Here is a 21,992-nt window from a genome sequence, read left to right on the forward strand (position 1 = left end):
TATGAAAAATCAGTTACAGGCTTGTTTGTGAAATTAAACTAGACGAGTTTAAAGGGCCATTTAAACATATGCACATGTATGTAGAGAGAGAGAGAGAGAGAGAGTGTGTGAGAGAGGGATTTATAATAGAAACTACACAAACATGTTGAAAAGAGTACTATGTTGATTAGAGTATTTACCATCACAATGCTAGTGGCCTAAAACCTCGAGAAACAGTTTGATCTCTTCTTCATGGCCCAATTTTCCATAATTCTTGCAGATTAGAAGCTGTCCACTGAATTGTTTGAAGTCTCACATCTCCATTTCTGAGTAAGTTGATGGTGTGCTCAAGAAAATCATGTCTTCCTCAAGTTCTTCCAACCAATCATTTAGATCAGAAATCACTTTCCCAAGAGCATTTATATCATCTTCTTTACAGAACACAGTATCTTTCACCTGGATTCTCAGATGAGGGAACATGTCCTCCAGCTTGTGGGCTTCCTCTAGATACAGAAATATCATTTTACATAGGCAAATCAGTCTCTTCCATCCCACCACCTTCTTGAGACCCCTCTTTATATTTGAGCTCTTTTGAGTCATTTAATGCATCTCCATTTCTGGAATATTCACCATTAGCCAAGTTTGAGTGTGCCCCACCATTAGAGAAGAGATGAAACTTCTACAATTTCTTCAGACACTCTGAAATGTATATCTTTCACTTCAATTGCTGACAATGACCCCTCTTTATAGTTGAGCTCAAACCTAAGAACAAACTTATTCTAAGTAACACCAGTGGTAGTAACTAATGAATGATTGCTCATACCATTTCTAAAAGACAATCAGTTTAAGGTCCACTAAATGAAATCCACCTGGAAGGACACCAATGGCAAGTAAACACACGAAAATAACAGAAATTCAACTCTTGCTTGATAGATCAATCTCTTGTAGCAACATGATTTTTTGATCGATTAAACTTGTTTGCTTGCAAAAACTTGTTGATACAATCAAAAGCCATTAACTACAAAGAAGAGTGGGACCCTCCAAGAATTCCATGTTTGGAGTTGATGAATATCCTAACTCTTTACTGCACATACTTGCATAGAATTTGTTTTACAGATTGATCCAATCCATCATCAGATAACATTCCCACTAACAATGTGGTGGTGGACACATCACAAGAAAATCCCCTTGCAAGCATTTCTTCAAGAAGTTGAATAGCTCTCGATGTCTCATTATTCCTTAAAAATCCTTGGGTAATTGTATTGTAAGTGCAACCATCTGCTGAGCAAGCATTCTCATCCATTTCCATAAATAACTTAGTTGCCTCATCTAATAAACCTCTTTTACAAAGCCCATGGGTCATAATATTATAAGTCCAAACGTTAGGCTTTAATCCTTTAGAGGAGAGATTGGAAAAGAGATCCCTTGCATCTTCAAGTTCACCAGCCCTACACATGCCATCAATGACAATAGTATAAATTTGTATATCAGGATCCAAATTACTACCTTCAATAGCTTTCAGCAAAGCCATAGCTTTATCAAGATGACAATTTTTGCATAGATAGTCCAATAAAATGCGGTAAGTGACAAGATCAGGAATTTGGCCACAAGCTACCATCTCACGAAAAAGTGCTATTGCATCCTGGAGTCTTCCCACATGGCATAAACCATGTATAAGAGTGTTGTAAGTCACGGTGTTTGGAATCAATTTTTGTCGGCACATTTCTTCAAAGAGATACATGGCCTTATCCATCCTTTCAATCTTACAATAACCATTAATCAAGGTGTTATAGCTGAAAACATTAGGTGCACAGCCCTTATGAACCATCATATCAAATACTTTAACTGCCTCATCCATTTCAGATCGCAAACAATGTCCATCTATCAATGCAGTGTAGGTGACTACATCAGGCTCCACGCCACTTTGAAACATCATGTCAACCACATCATGTGCTTGGGCGACCATTCCTTCTTTACAGAGTGCATCCACCACTGTAGTCAAACTAATTGCATTTGGCATTATCTTGCTATCTACCATTTCATTCAACAGTGTATTAACATGTTTCCACTCACCTAAATTACAAAGAGCATAAACTAATGAGTTGCAAGTAACAATATTAGGTGAAATGCCTTTAGTGATCATCTCAGAGAAAAGGTTGAAAGCTTGGGTCTGTTGTCTATCCTTACAAAGGCTATGAATGAGGGTGCCATAGACAACTACATCAGGCTGACAATTCCCTTTCTCCATGCTCCGAAGTAACCTGATGGCGGCACTAGTGTGCCCCGTTTTGCATAACCCATTTATCAATGTTGCATATATAACTACATCGGGTTGAAAACCTTCCCAAATCATTTTATCAAACAAGTGGAGGGCTTCGCCAATTTGACCCTCAAGACACAGGCCCTTAATCAAGGTCGTGAAGGATGCAGTGTCGGGTTGACAACCAAGTTTGAGGATTTTGGCTAAAACGGAGAAAGCGAAATTCACCCGATTCAGATGGCAGAAAGAGTTAATGAGGACGTTGAGAGTGTAAACATTGTGTGGAATTCCAAAAGAATCCATTTTCCTGGAAAGAGAAAGCACAGTGGAGTAGCGTTTCACTTTAGTGATGGAGGTTAAAATTTTTGCGAAATCAACGATGGAGGGAGGAGGATGCATATGAAGCATTCGATTAAATGAAGAGAGGGCATCATCCAGAGTATTGAAATGAAGGTATTTGGAACGAAATCTATTATGTAATAAAGACAAGAATGGAGAAGGAATAGAAAGCATCCCTGTACCGGGACCAGGAGAAGAAGAAGAAGAAGAAGAAGAAGAAGAAGAAGAAGCCCTTCGTATCATCTTCATAATCGCCACCATTTTGCAGACAAAAGAGGGTGATAAACGCACAAGACAACGCAGGGAGTATCCAGAAATAGAGAGTATATACATTTTCTGTCTGTTTATTACTTTGGCCTATGCGTGTGAGCGTTACTTTATGAAACTTATTTTAAATTTAAAATTATTTTGCCAATAAAAAAAAATAAAAATAAAAAGACAATCTTTTTTATTTCACGATTTGAAAAGAATTACAATAATGAAATAAAAAAGAATTATAATCACTATTTATTGTTTGTAAAAGTAGTTGATCCTTTCATGCAATTCCTTATTTTTACCAAAATTATTTTACTAATCTTTAAATTTAAAATCCCAACCTTTTTTATTTCTAATCTTTCTATGCATCCACCCATTTCCCAAATGTATCCACCAAATAAATTTAAACAAGAAGTAAGAGAAAATGAAGAGAAGATGAACTATTTGGCAATTTGTTTTTTAAAATAGTTTTTTATTCTTCAAAAAAAAAAAACAAAAAAAAAACACATTTAATAATCAAAAATTACTTTTTGTTCATAAGAATAGAAAATGAGTTTATTTGACAACTGTTATCGAGAATAATTTTATATTTTTTTAGAACAAAAAAAATAAAAATAAAAACATTTTACAACAAAAAACGAATTTTTTTTTAGAATAAAAAATAAGATATTTTTACAGAACATCTTTTAATTGTTTTTTGTTATTTTTACTTATTTTCTAAAGGTTGTTTTAAAAAATAATTATACAAATATTTAGAATGATTTAAAATAAAAAACTAGACAAAAAAATTATTTTTAAAAATATTAAAAAATAGGTTAAAAACATTTTAGATTTCTAAACAAATTTTTGTTTTACAAAACATTATAAAACAATTTTCAAAAACTGTTTTTTAAAACTGTTTTCCAAAACAATTACCAAAAAGGCCTTAAAGTGTTTTCAAATAATATCTTCCAATTATTTTTTATTGTTCTCACTTGTTTTCTAAGGATTGTTTTTAAAAATAATTATACAAATATGTAGAATAATTAAAAATAAAACACTACACATGAAAATGATTTTTAAAACTATTAAAAATAAGTTTAAAATATTTTAGGTTTTCAAACAAATTTTTATTTTACAAAACTATTTTCGAAAAGAGTCACCAAATAAGCCTATGTATGTTTTGAACCTATTTTAAAACACAATTTCCTATTCTAAGAACAAAAAGCCGGGAAAATTATTTTAAGAATCAAAAAACAGAAATTAACAAGAAATAGATGTTTTTCTTGTTTTCTAAAAACTATTTTTTAAAAAAAATTATATAAATATTAAGAATGATTAAAAATAAAACATAATTAATAAAAATTATTTTAAAAATATAGAAAATAGATTAATAACATTTCAAGTTTCCAAACAAACTCTTATTCTACAAGATATTAGAAACAATTTTCAAAAACTATTTTTCAAAACGATTTTAAAAAATACTTCCCAGACATACAATTAACATCCTTTTAACATAATGAATCCTCCTCCTGGAACAAGCCAAGTAGACAAATTGAAGCTAAATGATGGAACCATGAGACTTACAAGTTCAGCAATCCAGAGTAAAATCATTTATCTGTTTCAATGTACAATAGAGTCAGCAGCAACAGGTCAGACCAATTGAAGTCTACCCTCTTAAATAATAGTATAGTTTTCACTTTACACACAAAATCAACCCCCCTTGGACCCTCAAAAAAAAATGCATCACTCATCCACTCCTGCAATCCAAAACCAGAAAAAAAGCAAAGACAAAAGCCCCATCTCCATTCTCAAAAAAGGAAAAAAAAAACCAAAGCCTCACCAACTGCTACCATTATCAAGCTACAAACCAAAATATTCTAAGCAATGAAGCAAGCCCAAAGAAGAGAGATTGGAAAAGAAACAAACCAAACATCATACGGCGTCAAATCTAAGCTATTCTATGTCTTGGGAGAAACAAGCTCACGATACTGTACAGAGGTTATGCCAGTTTTGTACCAAGGTATTGACTGATGGTAGCTGCCTGGCTCTTTGGAGTATCAACACGTCTTTTCCCATGGCATCTGCAATATTAACATAACAACCCCTCAGAGGATAAGCTTAAAAAAGTTCAGAAACAGGCTTTTATGTATTTATATCCTAATCTAATCTTGGAGTTGCATATTTCATTGAACATACTAAACAAAGAAGAGAACATGGAAGGTATAGTTGGGAAAAGCAATGCAAATGCTAGAAAATGAAGGCTTTCAATTTCGATCAGTGCAGTGTAGTTTCAAAATTCTCCAGAGCAAAATCTCCTTGCCAGATAGTATGTCAGAATTAGTTTGTTAAGAGTTCTGAAATTCAATATTGTGATGCTTTTCTTTCCCTGCATTTTCTCAGCAGCCAAACAAACCACAAGAGAAAATGATGCACTCATGAATCAACCAAGAATAAATGCTTGTTATGCCATAGAGTAACAATAAGAATCTCTCCTCATTTCACAAAATTATTCTCACAATTAAGTTGTGGTCTTATTCCGGCCAGGGAAGATTACCAAAAAGGCATTGAGTTTCTCTCCAAACTAAAAAAACCAAATACATCTCATATGGACTATTTTCTCGAGAATATAAAATTCTTCAGAGTCCTCCAAATATGTTGGAAATTATTCTCACAACCAAAAACATGGTTCCTTCACCTAAATGCTTCTTAACATAAAACCACACTTGGACCATAGGATCAACTGTTAGATTTAAGGCCCTCTCAAGACATGCACTAGAAACCCATCCTCAAACTGAACCATTTCCAACTAAAAGAAAAGAATATGAATCACCCACTACCATGACACCATGCATCGACAATATGACACAGGACCAACTAGACCATCCAATAAAGAAAGAAGGGCACAGATTCTTATCACACCAAAAATTTTCCCAGGTACCTTCATTGCATGTCCTCTACTACAGGAATATGTCAATAGAATCCTGTAGACATGGTCATATACAATCTCACATTTAAAAAGGTAGAGAAGAAAGATACTGATAATAGAGCCATGCCCTAAGATTCGTGATTACATGAATCTGATGTCCAGATTCTAGCAACAGATGAATCCCCAACTAAAAGAATGACTCACAAAATGATCCTTTGAGCTGCATTTTAACAAGCTAACTCAACCTTTTAAGGCACCTCAAGGTCAGATTTTGGTAGTCTTTAAACTAATCTGATTACGAGTAAAGGCAGTCTCTAAGGTGTTTTAGACATTCAAGAATAGACTTGATGCAAATCAGGGCATCTTATTCCTTGAATGTAACTGTTTTCTACCAACATAGTGAAGCATTATACCACCCATTTCCAGTTACATGAGACCTTCTTCACTCCATTCTCTTCAAAAAATGCAGGCACACAGAAAACATATTAACAGCCGGCAATACACAAGATGACAAAGACCATGCAGATGATCTGGGAAAAAATTTTAAGTTTCTCATTTACCTAATGTCCTCCGACTCACTACACAGACCTGGAACAATAGTGCTAGAGGAAATAGAAATGTTTTCCAGGAAGTTTAACACATGAGAATGATGACTAAGCAATTTTGTCAAATCCTTGTTTGCTTTATTCAACCAATTTTGAGCATGTATTGATTTGTAACACTCACACAATGTTGAAAATTTTTTCCTTCATTGCTTCTGTAACTTTATTATCATTTGAAATTAGAAAACGAAGAGTATTAAACTTCATTCTCCGTCTCTGGTGAGGTCGCATCAGCAAAAGAGTACTCATCAATCCAATTCCAGCTTCTGTCCCAGATGAAGTTGTTCTTGTTGGTATCATAGATGTGCTGTAAGAACTGGGCAATGTCCCTAAATTAATTGATATAGAAGCATGAACATTCGTGGATGGAAAATGAAAGATCACTTAAGAAATTATGATAAATGGAATGATTTCAGACAGTATGATTTTAAAATTTTCTCTAGCACCTGTCTAGAATAATCATAAACTTTCTTAAGATCTTTTTGCAATTATCTCCATCATTCAACATGGCAAATAATCAAGATCATAGTTGTGAAAGGAGCGCTTTAAGCACACCTAGGCTCAAGGCACACCCACTCCCTAGTTGTAGCATCTTGCTTGCCAAGGTGTGCACCTTGTTGGAGAAACTCACCTAGTCTACTTTACTTCCATTTTTAAAACACTTCTATTCTTGAAACTTCTAACCATATATCGAAATTTATACAAATTCATTACTTTTTTGTTGGATGCTTCTTTTAAATGTTTGGAATCTTAAATTTTTTGTTGATTGGATTAGATTTTAGATCATATCATCATAAAGAGCATTTCACTTTCCTTAGGCTCGCACTTTGTATTGTGCCTTATGCCTAAGCCATAAGAGACTTTTGTGTCTTGTGCCTTTTAAAACTATGATCAAAATATCCTTCATCCAAAATTCAAATCATGGCCATCTTAGCAGTCTCACTGGTTAACCCACAGACATCTCTCATGAGACCAATTACTTGCCTTATTTTTTGTTTCAAACCATACAATAGGAGTATAAGTACATTTGCAAGCATGTTGTCACAAGATGCTTCAAATGACCCTCCCCATGGGCTTATATGGGGGGTAGGAAGCTTCTAGAGAACCCTGAAGACATCTACACTTAGCTACAAGGTGGAAGAGTGTGGAAGCTTCTAGAAAAGGCTAAAGATGTCCACACATCTCTACGCTTGGCTAGGAGACCACTGGAAAAGTGTGGGGTGTTCTAAAATCTTCCAAAGTCATCTTGTACATAGCCTTGTACATAGACTAGTGTAGGAGCTTCTAGATTATTCTTGATTTGTAAGGAACCCTTCAAGGTTCTAGAGACTTCCCAAGGTGCCTATAAATAAGTTAAGACCCCATTTGGCCAAGGCACCACCCAAGAACCTAACCAACCAAGCAAGTGAGCTCTAAGCACTTGTAAAGCTTCCTTTGAGTAATAAAAGCTTCCTATTCTTTAAGTGTTGCATACGGTTCTCTTAGCTTCCAAATCGTGTGCATCTTAGCTTAGCGAACTAAGCATAAAGGGGAAGGCTGACTTAGCAACTTTCAAGCGGGGTGAGTTATCTAAGTGCCACACGTGAGCTTAGGAAAGGCCTAAGTCCGTGACATATGCTCACAAATTAGAGATTTGTCTTGATTAGGAGTCTATATTATGATAGAAAACAACAAACTGAACAAGAAAAAAAGGATGGATATATGCAAGAAAGAACATGACCTTTTCAAAGAATTAAAAATCAAATGAAGATGTTGAAAGCACCCCCAGCCTACCCGCTCTCAGAAGGATAAAAAATGGCCCTAAACTCTTCCAGCATAACTGCATCTATTTTATCTAAAAAACCACTGAGAACCCTAGCAACCCAATGGAGATCACCTCTATCTTGTAAGTAAGAAAAAAATTACCCTTCTTCAAGTGGATAGTCCTCTACAAGCCTTAAAACTTGGAAGTCAACCAGCTTAGTGAAGTAGAAGAATCCCCTTTGACGTCTAATCTGTTCCACCCTGAACAATTAGCTTTTGTAATGCCTTCAACAATGGCTTTGCTATATTACCTAATCTCATAGCTTTGAACAAGCTAACAACATACTTAGATCAAGATATCAAACTATATTGACTTATCTTGAGTGCTCCATAGAGCAACCTTGTGTAGTCTAGTCTATTAGATGAGGGATAAATCTAGGTTGACAAAATGTCTTCCATGAGTTCATTTAAGTAAAAGTATACTGGCTACAGTTGCATCTCCCTTCTCAATGATACTTAAAAAAAAGTTAAATGTTGGCCTCCCACTCACTTGAAGAAACACACACACACACACACACACACACACAAAAAAAAAAAAAAAGGTTGCCTACGGTTTAAGTATGGCACATTCCATCGACTTTCAACTTTAAACTGGAAATTTGCACTATAATGTATATGAAAAATATGTTAAGGTGTTGTTTATGAAATTAAACTAGACTTGTTCAAACAGCCATTTACAAAAACACAAAAAACATATATGTACATACGAATATGCATTTGTGGACTGAGATACATAATAGAAACTACACCAACATGCTTAAAAGTGCAGCATGTTCATTAAAGTACTTACCTTTGCAGGGTATGGCATAAAGCCTCAAGAAACAGTTTGATTTCTTCTTCGTATCCCAATTTTCCGCAATTCTTGCAGATCAGAAGCTATCTGTTGAATGAATTGAAGTCCCTCATCTCCATTTCTGAGCGAGTTGACGGAGTGCTCAAGAAAATCACGGTCTGCCTCGAGTGATTCCAACCGATCATTTAGATGAGAAATCTCATTTCCAAGAGCAATTAGATCATTCTCTCTACAAAATATGGAGGAGCTTTGGCCTGATTCCTTGCCAACAAACTGAGAATTCTGTGACAAGGCAAAACTTCCTCCAGCATGTGGACTTCCTCTAGATACAGAAATGTCGTTTTGCACAGGCAAATCAGTCTCTTCCATTCCACCATCTTCTTGAGACCCCTCTTTATGGTTGAGCTCTTTTGAGTCACTTACTCCATTTCCAGAATATTCACCATTAGCCAAGTTTGAGCATGCCCCATCATTAGAGAAGAGACGAAGCTTCACCTCCAATATCTTCAAACACTCTGAAATGTATAACCTTTCCTCTTCAATCTCTAACAATGAATTCTTCATAATACTCATATGTTTATCATTAAAGGACATTTCTTTTCTTTCAACATTATCACAGATTTTAGGTTTCACCATAACCACATTGCTAGGAACATCAACATCATTTCCAACACAGCTTGCATCTGAATGCTCCATTCTAACGTCTTCTATTTTTGGATCACAAGTTGGCTGCAATGTATTCTCCAACATTGTTTCATCTGGGAATTTCTTCCTATAAAATTCAAGCTCAGCTTCTAGATCTTGCATCTCTTTCTCCTTTTCCGTAAGAAGGTCATTTGTCTTTTGCAGTGCTTCCATGTCATACTCAGACTGCTCTTCCATCATTCTTAAGTATTGCAATGCTTCCATATGGAGCGCTGCCTTCTCCTCCTGGAGTCTGGTAATCATGGCCATTGCCTGATTTGCAGAAATTGCAGAAGCATTTCTTTCTTCATCCAACTCCTTATACAAAGCAATGATGGTTTTCCTGTCATGCTCAACTTGACGCTTTAACCGATCAACCATGCTTTCACCTTCTATTTCACTGACAATGCTTCCATCCAAAGATAAGCCAGATTCGTTTCTTTCAAGTGAGATCCTCTTTTGAAGTATATGCAATCCAGTAGGGGTAGAAGAATCAAAGGTTTTCAAGTCATCAACATTTCCAGATACTCTAGGACTTATATCATTTAGTGGTAACTCAAACCCTCGAGTGGCAGACATTTGTGATAGCAAGACCTTGAACTCTCCACTAACTTTTGCAGAATCTTTCCCAGTGCGCTGGTCTGCAAGAATACCAGATGATTGTCTTCCTCTATTACTTACAGCTAGCCTATAAGCATCACCAAGATCCAAAGAATTGGGCATTTGATGAACAGTATCAACTAACATGGGATTAATTTCTGAACCTATTACACCACCTGTAATTGGCCCACTTCCTGTCTTAGAGATTTCCCCTTTTTCAGCCACAGATGTTTGTGGAACTTCACTAGCTTCGGCATCATCTACTGCAAAACATGAATAAGTAAAAGAAAAGCTCAAATTTTCAAATTTAACTGAATAATATAATCAGATCTCAGGACATAATGTAGAAATGAAAATTTTAATTTCAAATTGTATAGCATTTGAATACAAGTTTGTTTGGTGGAGAAAAGCAATTACACAAAGAAGGGAGGAAATTTAAAATTAAGATTAAGTATTAAATCCAAAGATGATATTATATTATTATTTAAGTGCTGAGCGAAAAAGTTTCATTTGAACCACCATCAAACAAAATAAATACATTTCAAACACCATGTGCAAATCAGCAGAGTGGTTTTGTTTGGAGACCAAACAGCCACAAAATAGAGCAAGAGCAAAAACTTCGAACTTACAGACTTGTTTTGATAATTCAACAGGGGTTTCTACGGAATTGAATGATGCAGGAGTATCATCCGTGTGAGTAAGCGCTGGTAATACAGAAGGATCAACTTTGTGTTCAAGCTTCTGCCAATCAAGCTCCTCCAAGCCATGCCCAATAGCAGCAGTAGGTGCTTCAGAAGCAGTCCCATTGAGCTTGATAGCATTTGATCGCACCTGTGGCATTGCATCTGAAGGCTCAGATACAAAAGCTGGAATTATCAGTTTCTCAGTGGCCAAATCATCAGCAAGGGTAATAACACGTGGCTCTGGTAATAAAGAATGAACTGTGACATCTTCCTTGGGTTGATTGGTTTCACATGGTATGGTATTTGCATCATCATCATCAGAAAGTAGGATCTCAGATTCAGAATCAGAAGTAATCTTGAGTTCTGTATATCCTATATGAGATAAAGGATCAAGGCGCTTACTTCCCAGTTGAGGAGCTCCAACTGATCCAGACGGTATGTATTGTTTCTTTTTCAGACCTTCATGACTATGTTCAACAGCACCTGATAAAGACAGGTCAAGCTCAGCAGCCTCAGACTCAATTGATTTGGTCTGAAACAATCTTTTGTCAGACTCACTAGGAATGTATGGCTTGCTGCAACAAGAACAATGCCTTGTGCTTGAAGAAGAAGGCTTATACTCCTCAAGTATTGGGTCATGATCAAGAACCGAGTTAGTGTCCTCTCCCAATTTACCCACCAATAATCTGTATGTCTCAGCATTATATTTATTTATTGTGGCAAATGAGAAGAGGCAATTTTCACACATTCCACGACCATTGACTAGCTTTTTATGAGTATAACAAAGAACTAAAGAGGAGATCTCCAACTTATGATTATGGCAAATCAAATCCCAATAAAAGCCAAGTTTTTCCTTGCCTAGAACACGATCAAGTCTCGAGCATAGCAGGCATGGTGCTTGCAATTCACAACTACGGGCAAATTTAGTGACCAAGTATGAGAATATGCCATCAATGAACAACATAAACATAAGCAACCATTCAAAAAAAGCTGATGTCAAGACTGTTGTAAAACCCTGGGAAACATTCTGAGATTTAACAGGTGAAATCCCCATTGTAGCCATGCCCTGGCAAGATTAGTAGAGTAAGTTCACAGCAAGAAATCGACTGCCCGAAACAGAATAGTGTCCAGTCTTCCTAAAACCATCAATGGAAAATATCAACACTGCAGACATAAATGAACAAACAAATTTAGGAGCAATTCAAGGAAAAAAAATAGCAGAAGGCAGCATACATTCAAAATGAGGATAAAAAGGAAGGAAAAAAGAAACTGAATACACATTTCAAGGAAAATCCCAATAGAAGCTAAAAACAAAATTCAAAGCAGAAATAGAAGGGACCTGCATTTTATAGATGATAAAAAACGGAAAGGATCCGATTTCTACCAACACCAGAAGCCAAGGAAAAAAAAAAAAATCTTAACAAGCCACAAACATGTCTCATACAGAAGCAATGCCATCATAATCCTGGCATATAACTCCTAAAGCTAGTAATTAAATATCTAGACTGCTAAATGAGAAATCAATAACAGTATGTTTCTTACCAAAAAGCAACAAACCCATATCTCCTACATAATCAATACCCACCCATATAATTTTCAACCATTTAAGAAGCTGATAAAATAAAGCCTTCAACAAAAAAAGTTAGAAAAAAAAAACTTAATTCCAAACCAAACCATTTCTCATATAAGATTAACATCCATAAAAGCCATAATACTTACCCTAACTCTAATCAAACAGAACTTTCCAAACAAAAAATGCAAACCCATCTCTCATACAGGATCAGAACCCAATACAACCTTGACACACACCCTAAATCAGAAGCCAACACAACAAAATTATCAACCTAACAAGAAAAAAGGAAAACAAAAAGAACAAGAAAAACCCAACTTTCACAGATGATCAATAGCCACAAAACCATTAACAAAAAGTCTTAACCCCCAATAATCTGAAAAACATCAATACCCATAAAACACCAAATCAAAATTCAATAAAAGAAATTATAGAAACCATGACCTACCTGTTCATGTGAGATGGCCAACAACAAGAGCAACGAATGATTCAGCGATGATGGTCCAATCAAACTGACCCGTCCTCAAATTGAAGACAAAAACAAAAGACCTGTTCAGTTGGCAGATTGGAAAACGTTCATTTTCAAAAGTTAAAACACAAAAGAGAAAGAAGAAATTATTGAAACATTATATGCCCAACCGAAAGTTGAATATTTCCAACTGATCCGCCCACGTTGTTTTCAGATTCAAAGGTGAACCCAGAAAAACATAAAATATAAAAAGTTTAATACGCCGACAAATGCCAAAAAGTCGGCTGCAGATCATAACCGACAAATGCCGAAAGTACCCCCCCATAAAGAAGAAGCTTCCCCACTTCCATCAAATTAATGTACCCAGAAAGATTCCCAGATTCTCTCCATTTTTTCTTTCTCTTTTTCTTATATTTTCTTTTTCTTTTTCTTCATCTGTAGTTTGGTCTCCTATCTTATTATTTTATACTGTAAATAGTAGTAATGTTTGGTAATGGTTTGAAAAGAGTTCAAAAAAATAGTTTTTAAGTATTGTTTTTTTATAACCATATTTTATAGAATAAAAGTATGTTTGCAACTAGAAATGTTTTTAATTTATTTTTAATATTTTAAAAATAATTATTATATTTTTTTATTCATTCTAAATACTTGTATAATTTATTTTCTAAAATAACCCATAAAAAATAAATTAAAATAATATAAAATAATGAAAAGATGTTATTTGAAAGCACTTGCTTTTTATTATTAAGAATAGAAAATTGAAAATAGTTTTTAAGTTGTCAAACATGTTTTTTTATTTTTTTGTTTTGAGAATAGAAAATGTTCTTAGGATCTTAAACTTTTCCATTTATGGTGTAGGGTTCAATATATTAAACAATATCTTAGGATGTAATTACTAATTATTTATAATATAAATAATTTTTACTTATTTATATTCCTCTATCACTTAATAATTTATATTTGTTAAACACAAAAACTAAAAAATAAAAATAAAATCTCATTTAAATTCATTTAACTTAAATATATTTCTTTTTTCTCACTTAACACTAAAACTATATGCTTTGATAAAAATGAAAAAAAATTAACTTTCAAACCAAAAGCCAACTTGTTCTTTTTTAAAATGACTTAATAGTGAATAACTTACTTTTTTTTAACTATAATATAAGAGGAAATATGAAATAATGAGAAGTAATAAGGAAAGGAAAAAATATTAAGAAAAATCATTTTTTATGTTTGGGTTTCAACATGAAAAATATAAAAAGTAAAATAAAATTAAAATTAGTTCCAAATTTATAAATTTTTAAATAATTCAACCTTTACATAGAAGAAAAAAAAAAGTGAAATGAGTTTGAAGTATCGTATAAAATAATTTATTAATTTTAGATCTATTTTTTTTTTTTTCATTTTTTTTTTCTTCTACTTTATTTTCCAAATATTTTCCCTCGAATTTTAAGAGGACCAAGCATAGCCTAAGATTATGTTCCAATTTTTTTCACAATGATGATGTAAGATGGTTGTTAACTAAATTGTTTACTTTAATGAAAAGTATGCAATTTTAAATTAATAATTTTAAGAATAAAATTTAGAATAACTATAAATTCAAATCAAATGTGTAAATTTTAAAAGTAAAATATCATGAACATGCAATATTATGAATGTTAATTTACATTTAGCTTTAAATATTTTATATTTAATTTAATTTTTAAATTTTAATTAAAAAATTTAGGGAAAAGTGGGTTTGATTGGGTAATTTTTTTTTTAAAAAAAAAAAAAAAAAACTCCAACTTTTATAAATAGTTTTATGTTCACCCATTTAAAAATATTTTAAAATATATACATTTTTTCATAACTCAAATAATTATTTCCCAAAATACCCTTTTACTTGATAATATTAAATAAAATTATTCAAAATTAATTTATTATTTTAATTTAATAAAAGTGTTTTATGAATAAATATATTATAAATTTTTTATTACATAATATGAGATACAAATTATTGTGAAAAAAATTCTCTAGTTAAATAAAATCTCATCTTATATCGTGTATTATAATTCTCAAGTGATAAATAAAATTTTTCTAATCCCCTAGTTAATAATGATTTTATATCGTATATCATGTAAATCATTTCTTTTTATCATTTTATTAAATAAAACTGAATAAAAATTTTGTTACTTGACATCAATAATAAAATAAAAAATTTTAAAAATTTCAAATGCAATTAAAACTAAAATACAAAAAAATTAAATACAATTAAAAACAAAAAAAAAACTTAAAAATTTAAAAATAAAATATTTACTCCCTGGTATTTTCAACTTTTTCTCAATATTTATATTTTCTACCAAAATGTTTTAATTAAATGAAAGTTAATATTTTATTTTTATATTTTTAGCTTTAAAGTTTTTTTAGTTTTAATTGTATTTTTAATTTTTAAAATTTCTTATTTTATTAATTTCAAATCTTAAAAAAAAAAAAAAAATTGTTAATGGATATTATTAACATATAAAATGATCATTTTAGGAAATAATTATTTGAGTTATGAAAAAGTGTATATAATTTAAAATATTTTTAAATGAGTAAAGATAAATATAATTTATAAAAGTATGATTTTTTTTTTTTTTTAAATCAATGGAATCAAAACCCACTTTTCCCAAAAATTTATACATAAAAATAGAATTAATAAAATAATTTAAAAATTAAGCCCTCCCTTGTTATGTTATTTATAAGCATATGACGAGAGTTTTTTTATTTTTTTATTTTTAAGGAAAACAATTACAATAAACAATTTATATGTTTTCCTTCTTTAAAACATTTTGTAGAATTTAACTCTTCTGGACTGTTCTAGGCCAATCCAGCATTGCCCTTTACTGATATTTTCTGATAATGGCCTAGATTTTCATTTATTGTGGTGCCTATTATTATATTAAATTAAAACAATAATTAAATCAATTATTGAAAAGTCAAGTGAAAAAAAAAAAAAAGCCTTAAAATCTAGCTTATGAGGGTGATAAAAAAAAAGTAAAAAATATCAAAATATATATATATTGAAACAAAGACCATGTTGGTTCTATTTCGTTTTAAATAATTAAAGTATTTATTTTGAAAAAGAAAAGTAATATTTGATCCATTTTGAAGTTAATTTTTTTTAAAAACAATATTTTTAAAAACATACTTAGTGGAAGGTGAAATTGGGTTTGATTAAAATCAATATTTTAATTTTTTTTTTCTCACGTGGTTTTATTAATTTCTTTACTTTTATTTCCTATTTCTTTATATTTTTATTTTATTTATTTAAAATTAAATATCATTTTTTAATATTTTTCTTCTCCAATTCAAATTTAATCATATTTGTTAAGCTACAATTAAATTTTTGATATATACCAAAAAGTATATATATATATATACTATAATTTTTGGAATCCCAATGCAATATTTTTAAAGGCCCCTCACATTTTTGATAATGATCATCATTTGGATCAAGGTTTGATGGTCTAGCCATGGGCCATTTAATCATTATGAATGGAATATCATGTCTACTCAAAAGGCTTCTTCTAAATTTCAAAATATAATGCAATAATGATTGAAATTACAATAAAATTAAAAATAATAATAAAATAGCTAAAGATAGAATAATAAAAAAAAGACAATAATTGAAAATTGAAAATTTGTTATTACAACAATATCTTTTAGGTTACAAAAGAGTTTGCTTCAAGTACAATACTCTTGGACCAATGGAGAAAGATTTTATTATAATGGAAAGTAATAGCTAACAAGAAAGGATTGAAATGTAAGAATAAGGTTATCAGCATGAAAAGTCTAACCTTGGGAAGTAAGGAATGACCTTTTATATATAGAACTTTTGAGGATTTTATCTTCATTGAAATCCACAAACTTAAATTGAATTGAAATTCATGGACTTGAACTTGTTTTGAATCCCAAGCAGACTCAAAGAAAAATGAAATTTATTGACACTATAGCATGAATAGTGTTTTTTTTTTTTATATATAAAAATAAAATAAAATTATTATTAGTGTTGACCACAAAGGTCCTCCTTATAAGATGAATTTTGAATCAACCTATGAATCATAAAAAAGAATAGCTTTTTCAATATCATCATCTTCTAAGTTATCATCAAGCTTCTTGAGAACTTTTAGGAGCCATTTGCAATAGTCTGCTTTGTCAAGGGCAGTAGCAGAGGAGAATTGACATTTGCTTTTGGTTGTCAAAAAGTTAGCTTGTTTTGGAATAGTTGAGCTAGCCAATATAAGGTTTTGAATTAGTTGCACAACCTTTTGCTACCAAATAAACTCTTAGATTCTTACCATTTAATACTGAATTCTTTCAATGAAAAGAGTGAAAATGGATGTGGAATATATATAATTCTAACTTAAAATCTAAGGGATTTATAGTCTAAAGCAAAATGTTAAAAATATTGGTTGAAGAAGAGACTCAATACTTGAGTCTTGCTTTTGTAGTCTTAGAATTTTTCTTGAATAGCAGAGGGAAGAATTGCTTCAATGGACCCAAAGTAAAGCCACCATTCTTGAAACCAAGCAAGAAAAACTTAATTGCAATGTTTCAAGAATTGAATAAGTCATGAATGCTAATAATTTTGTGAATAAAACATTTGGTACTAGACATTCATATAGTTTATGTAGTTGTAGCTTACTAAATGCAAACTTTGATTAAGACTTTACAAGAATGATTTTGATTTCAATTTTTTATAAACAACACTTTTAAAATTCTACATTTAGAAAATGCAATCCTTTTAGGATTGACTTTGTCATAATTATGAGTAATTTCAACTAAATCAACATTTACAAGTATAAACTTATAGAATTGATGAGTTTTGGAAGAATCATTTGAGGCAAAATGAATTCTTTTAAAATAACATAAGGAAGAATTTTGGGAATTTTTTCAAAATTGAATTTTGGTTCTATAAAGAAAATTTGAAAGGTGTTGGTTTTCTCGACATATTGACTATTTTAAGAAGGGGAAGAAGGAAGTGTTGATACCATGCTAGGACTGGATTAACTTTGAACAAACATAAGCTTAGTAGAAGATTTTGAAGGTTGAATGTAGCTTTTAAAAGGTTGGATTTGAGGAAAATCAATACTTAAAAGGTGAAAATAATTTGTATTTACGAAGGAAGACAAGGATGTACAAAGAGCATACAATGACTTTGTTTGCTTGGAGGAATAGAAAGGAGATATGGATGGCCTAATGGGAGTATCCATCTGGGTTGAGAATCCTTACCTTGGAAAATCTCTCAAGGAAGTCATGAAGGGAATTTAACTATTATTTTTAAATTCTCTTTCAAAATCAAAATTTGAAAGTAAATTTTGCTATCTAACAAAAAATTATGTAACAACTTTTTGTAAAATGTTTTTAACTACTTTGCAATCTACTTTTGATAAAGCTTCATTTTTAATCGATGAATAATTAGCTTGAGCGTTCAATTAGATCCTTGATTTTTTATTTATTAAATCACTTTGATATTTTGAAATACATAAAACTATTGATTAAACCCTCTTTTTAATAGTTGAATAATTAGTTTGAGCATTCAACCATATCTCTAAATGAAATCTAATTATTTGCTTTTGATTATTGTATTCTTATTTCAGTATGCCTTTATATCCTATATTCAATGCATCTGATTCTACAATGAGTGATGTATGAGGATGTGGAATGGTCATACATGGTAAATGTTTGACTCATTATTTATTTTGTTTGACTAATGTAGTATCTGTATGAGACTCATTTTATGCGGATACATTCTTTTTAAGTCTTCTACATAAAGGTTGACAAATAATTTTTAAATCTTTGAAGTAATCAAATACATAATTTAAATATCCTAAAATCTTTATAATTGTTTCTTATCTTTAATTTCATCAAGAAACTCGCTAGCAAACTCTATAGATCTTTGAATAGGCTTTATTATTCCTTGATAAATATCATGACCTAAAAATCTAATTTTTGTTTAAAATAATTTCATTTTTGAAGCAAAGCATGTCATTCTTAAAAAACCTTTTTAGATGTATAAATTTTTTTTCTAATGACTAAAAAAAAAAAATAGAACATTATCAACACAAATCATAATAAATTTCAAATGAGAATTAAATACATCATTCATTATATTTTGAAAATCAGAAGGGGCATTTTTTTGGTCCAAAGGTCATAACATTCAATTCATAATGACCAAATGGAACTATAAAAGTAGTTTTGTATCTATTTTATATTTTAATTTGAATTTGAAAAAAATCCTTAATCCATATCAAATTTTGAATAGATAATTACACTATGATTAAGTCCTGAGTAAATCTTATTTGTTAGGGATTGGATATCTAATCTATTATAGTACTTTACTTAAGGGTTTGTAGTTAATGACGAACTTAAGTGCACTTGTTTTTAATTCTGCAATATTTTGTACATAGAAAGTGACATAGCTCCAAGGAGACTTTAAAGATCTAATTAATTTTTTAAAAAATAAGGAATATATTTATTGTTTACAATATTGTAAGAGTTCTTCGTTCATTTCTATTGACCTCACCTTGGTAGGCATTAGATTCATCAATATTTTGAATTTATGGTAGATCAACTTTATATTTCTTTCTTTTTCAAAATGCATGGGAAGATCAGAACAACTTTTTATTTTATTTTTTTAGAAAAGGATTTTGAATTTCTTTTATTCTTTGTTGAATGTTTGTATCCAAAAGTAGGTCTTTTATATTTTTATATTGAATTTCTTTTGATAGAAAGTTTATATGAGCTTGTTTCTTTTGGATTAATTCTATCTTTCTTTTTGAAATCAAATCTTTCTTTGTCCGTCAAAGAATATTGTTCCTAAAGCAAACTCTCTATAAACTAAAGGTGTTATTACAATAACAAATATTTAATTTTCAATTATTGTTTTTTATTTTATCTTTAATTATTGTATTATTGTTTTGTTTCAATTCCAATTTTAATTATTATTGTCTTTATTATATACTTATTATACCAAGGCATGAAATGCTATCAGAGCCAAGTTTTGCTTAAATTTTTAATTAATATTACAAATATTATTTAAATTTAATTAAAGGATTTTGTGTGAATGGTTCGGTGAACCCTATTAATGGTTTGGTTACAGCATTGGTATTGTAAGTCCCAGTCCTCATAGGTAGTCCTTGTTAAAAAAATTCTAGAAATTAACAAAAAAAAAAATTAAATAGTTATTATTCTTAGTCACATTGAGTAATATTTATAAAAAAAAAATTAGAAAATTTGATTTATCTAGATCTCTTAGGTCTAAAAGTTTTACATCTTCAATGTCATTATTTGCATTATATAATCAAAATATTATTAATAGTCAAGAAAATAGATGTAGAAATACAAAATCAATTACATAAGTAGTCAATACCTCACATGAAAATCAACATAGTTTATCAACATGGAAGCTTTAATTTTAGTCAAAATTATTCTTTAAAAACGAAGGAACAAACTATATTTTTTAATCAAAACATTGAACCATTATAACTATTAAATGAAAACATTATAAATCATCATAAAAAGAGATATAAATACATTCATATTAGTTAGGTTCAAATAGTAATAAAACCTCCCTTCCGAATGTGGTTAGATATTCCAATATTTGTTTGTTCAAGAGACTAGAGCTACAATATTTTTTTATTATGTTCTTAGTATGACCAATTCAAACCTTGTAAATGGTCATATTTATTTTTACTGCTTTCCAAACTTCTCTATAAATTTAAATGATCCTAGTATTTTGTTATGTTTAAGCCAAAATATAAAGACAAAATATGAACTTCTAGACAATCTTAAACAATAGTCATATTCGATATATTAACAAGGCTTAGAAAATCGGATTTTTTTTTCTCCAAAATATCGACGAAAAATCGATTATCAGCGCTGGTCAAAATGAAATTGACCATCGATAATCGATCAACAGTCGACAAGAGCGAAAAATTGGCATGTGGGAGGGGACGTGCGCCTAGTAGAGGGCGATCTAAAAAAATCATTGATTTTTTGAAAGTTTTTTTTTTTAAAAATATTTATCCATTTTTTTAAATTATTCATTTTTAATTTATCTTTTATTTTAAATTTATATTATCATTTTATTCTATATTAGCCTTCTATTTTTAACTATTTTTCATATTTATCTCATTAATCCTATTTTTAAAAATTACTATCACTTCACTCTTAATTTTTTTATTTATCCTTTTAATTTTAATTTTTTTATTTCAAAATATAATTTTACACAAAAATTAATACAATATAAAAAAAATAATGAAGTCCTAATATTTTATAAATTAAAATTAATTTGATAAGATTAATGATTAATAATTTTAATTATTTAAATAAATTAATGTTAATAGAAAAAATTGTCACCATAGATTTGTAATAAAATTTTAAAAATTAAATTTCAAATAAAATATTTTATATAAATCAAGTTAATTTTTTTATTTAAAATGTAACAAAACTTGTTTTAATAAAAATATTTTTTAATTTTTAAAATAAATATATTAAAGGAAGTTAAGTTATTTTTTTATATAAAAAATTGATAAATATTATATTTAAACATACTTAAGTCAATTACATTTACAAAATAACTTTAACATGTGTATTCTTGCTTATTTTATTATTTTTTTAGAGTTTTTTCCCATGAATTTTGAATCATTTTCATCCCATCCAATATTTTTTTTTTTTTTTGATATATCCGTAAAATCTAAGTACTTATGAATCCTAAAATAGTGTATAAGATGAAACTTTATTATTATAATATAATCCTAAAAATATAAAAACTTTTGTTCCTAAAAAAAGTTAAAATGGAATGGAACTACTCCAGAGTTCAATGGGAATCAAAAGACTTTTAAAATTTATCAAAAATTTATACATATTTAAATTATTTAATATTTTTATAATAAAGAGAAATAAATAAAATGAGTTTAAAGAAATATATAAAAATAATTTGTTGAGTTTAAACCTTTTTTTTTCTTCTATTTTCTTTTCCTCAAATTTTTTGCAACCAAATATAACCTAAAATAATATATATT

The 21,992-nt window shown here is 30.1% G+C and overlaps 2 protein-coding genes across 5 annotated transcripts; both read right to left on the reverse strand.

Annotated features, from left to right (window-relative positions):
- Positions 1-291: 291 nt before the first annotated feature.
- LOC100253509 (putative pentatricopeptide repeat-containing protein At1g12700, mitochondrial) lies at positions 292-2,839 on the reverse strand. The gene is made up of 2 exons (XM_059742682.1): positions 1,094-2,839; positions 292-480 (listed from the first exon to the last, which is right to left on the reverse strand). Exons 1-2 carry the CDS (start codon positions 2,837-2,839, stop codon positions 292-294), a joined length of 1,935 nt encoding a protein of 644 aa, XP_059598665.1.
- Positions 2,840-4,402: 1,563 nt separating this feature from the next.
- On the reverse strand, positions 4,403-13,377 carry LOC100258654 (myosin-binding protein 1). Of its 4 annotated transcripts, none has more exons than XM_059742508.1 (6): positions 13,116-13,372; positions 12,925-12,988; positions 11,309-12,070; positions 10,853-11,068; positions 8,937-10,486; positions 4,403-4,896 (listed from the first exon to the last, which is right to left on the reverse strand). In XM_059742508.1, exons 3-5 carry the CDS (start codon positions 11,967-11,969, stop codon positions 8,961-8,963), a joined length of 2,403 nt encoding a protein of 800 aa, XP_059598491.1. In that variant the 5' UTR covers positions 11,970-12,070; positions 12,925-12,988; positions 13,116-13,372; the 3' UTR covers positions 4,403-4,896; positions 8,937-8,960. The 4 variants fall into 4 exon arrangements, with proteins under 4 accessions (XP_059598491.1, XP_059598490.1, XP_010660131.1 ...); XM_059742507.1 differs by having other exon boundaries at positions 12,925-13,025; XM_010661829.3 differs by having other exon boundaries at positions 10,853-12,070; positions 13,116-13,377.
- Between the last annotated feature and the right edge of the window lie 8,615 nt (positions 13,378-21,992).

This window comes from Vitis vinifera, chromosome 14 (genome assembly GCF_030704535.1).
Source record: "Vitis vinifera cultivar Pinot Noir 40024 chromosome 14, ASM3070453v1".
Lineage (NCBI taxonomy): Eukaryota > Viridiplantae > Streptophyta > Magnoliopsida > Vitales > Vitaceae > Vitis > Vitis vinifera.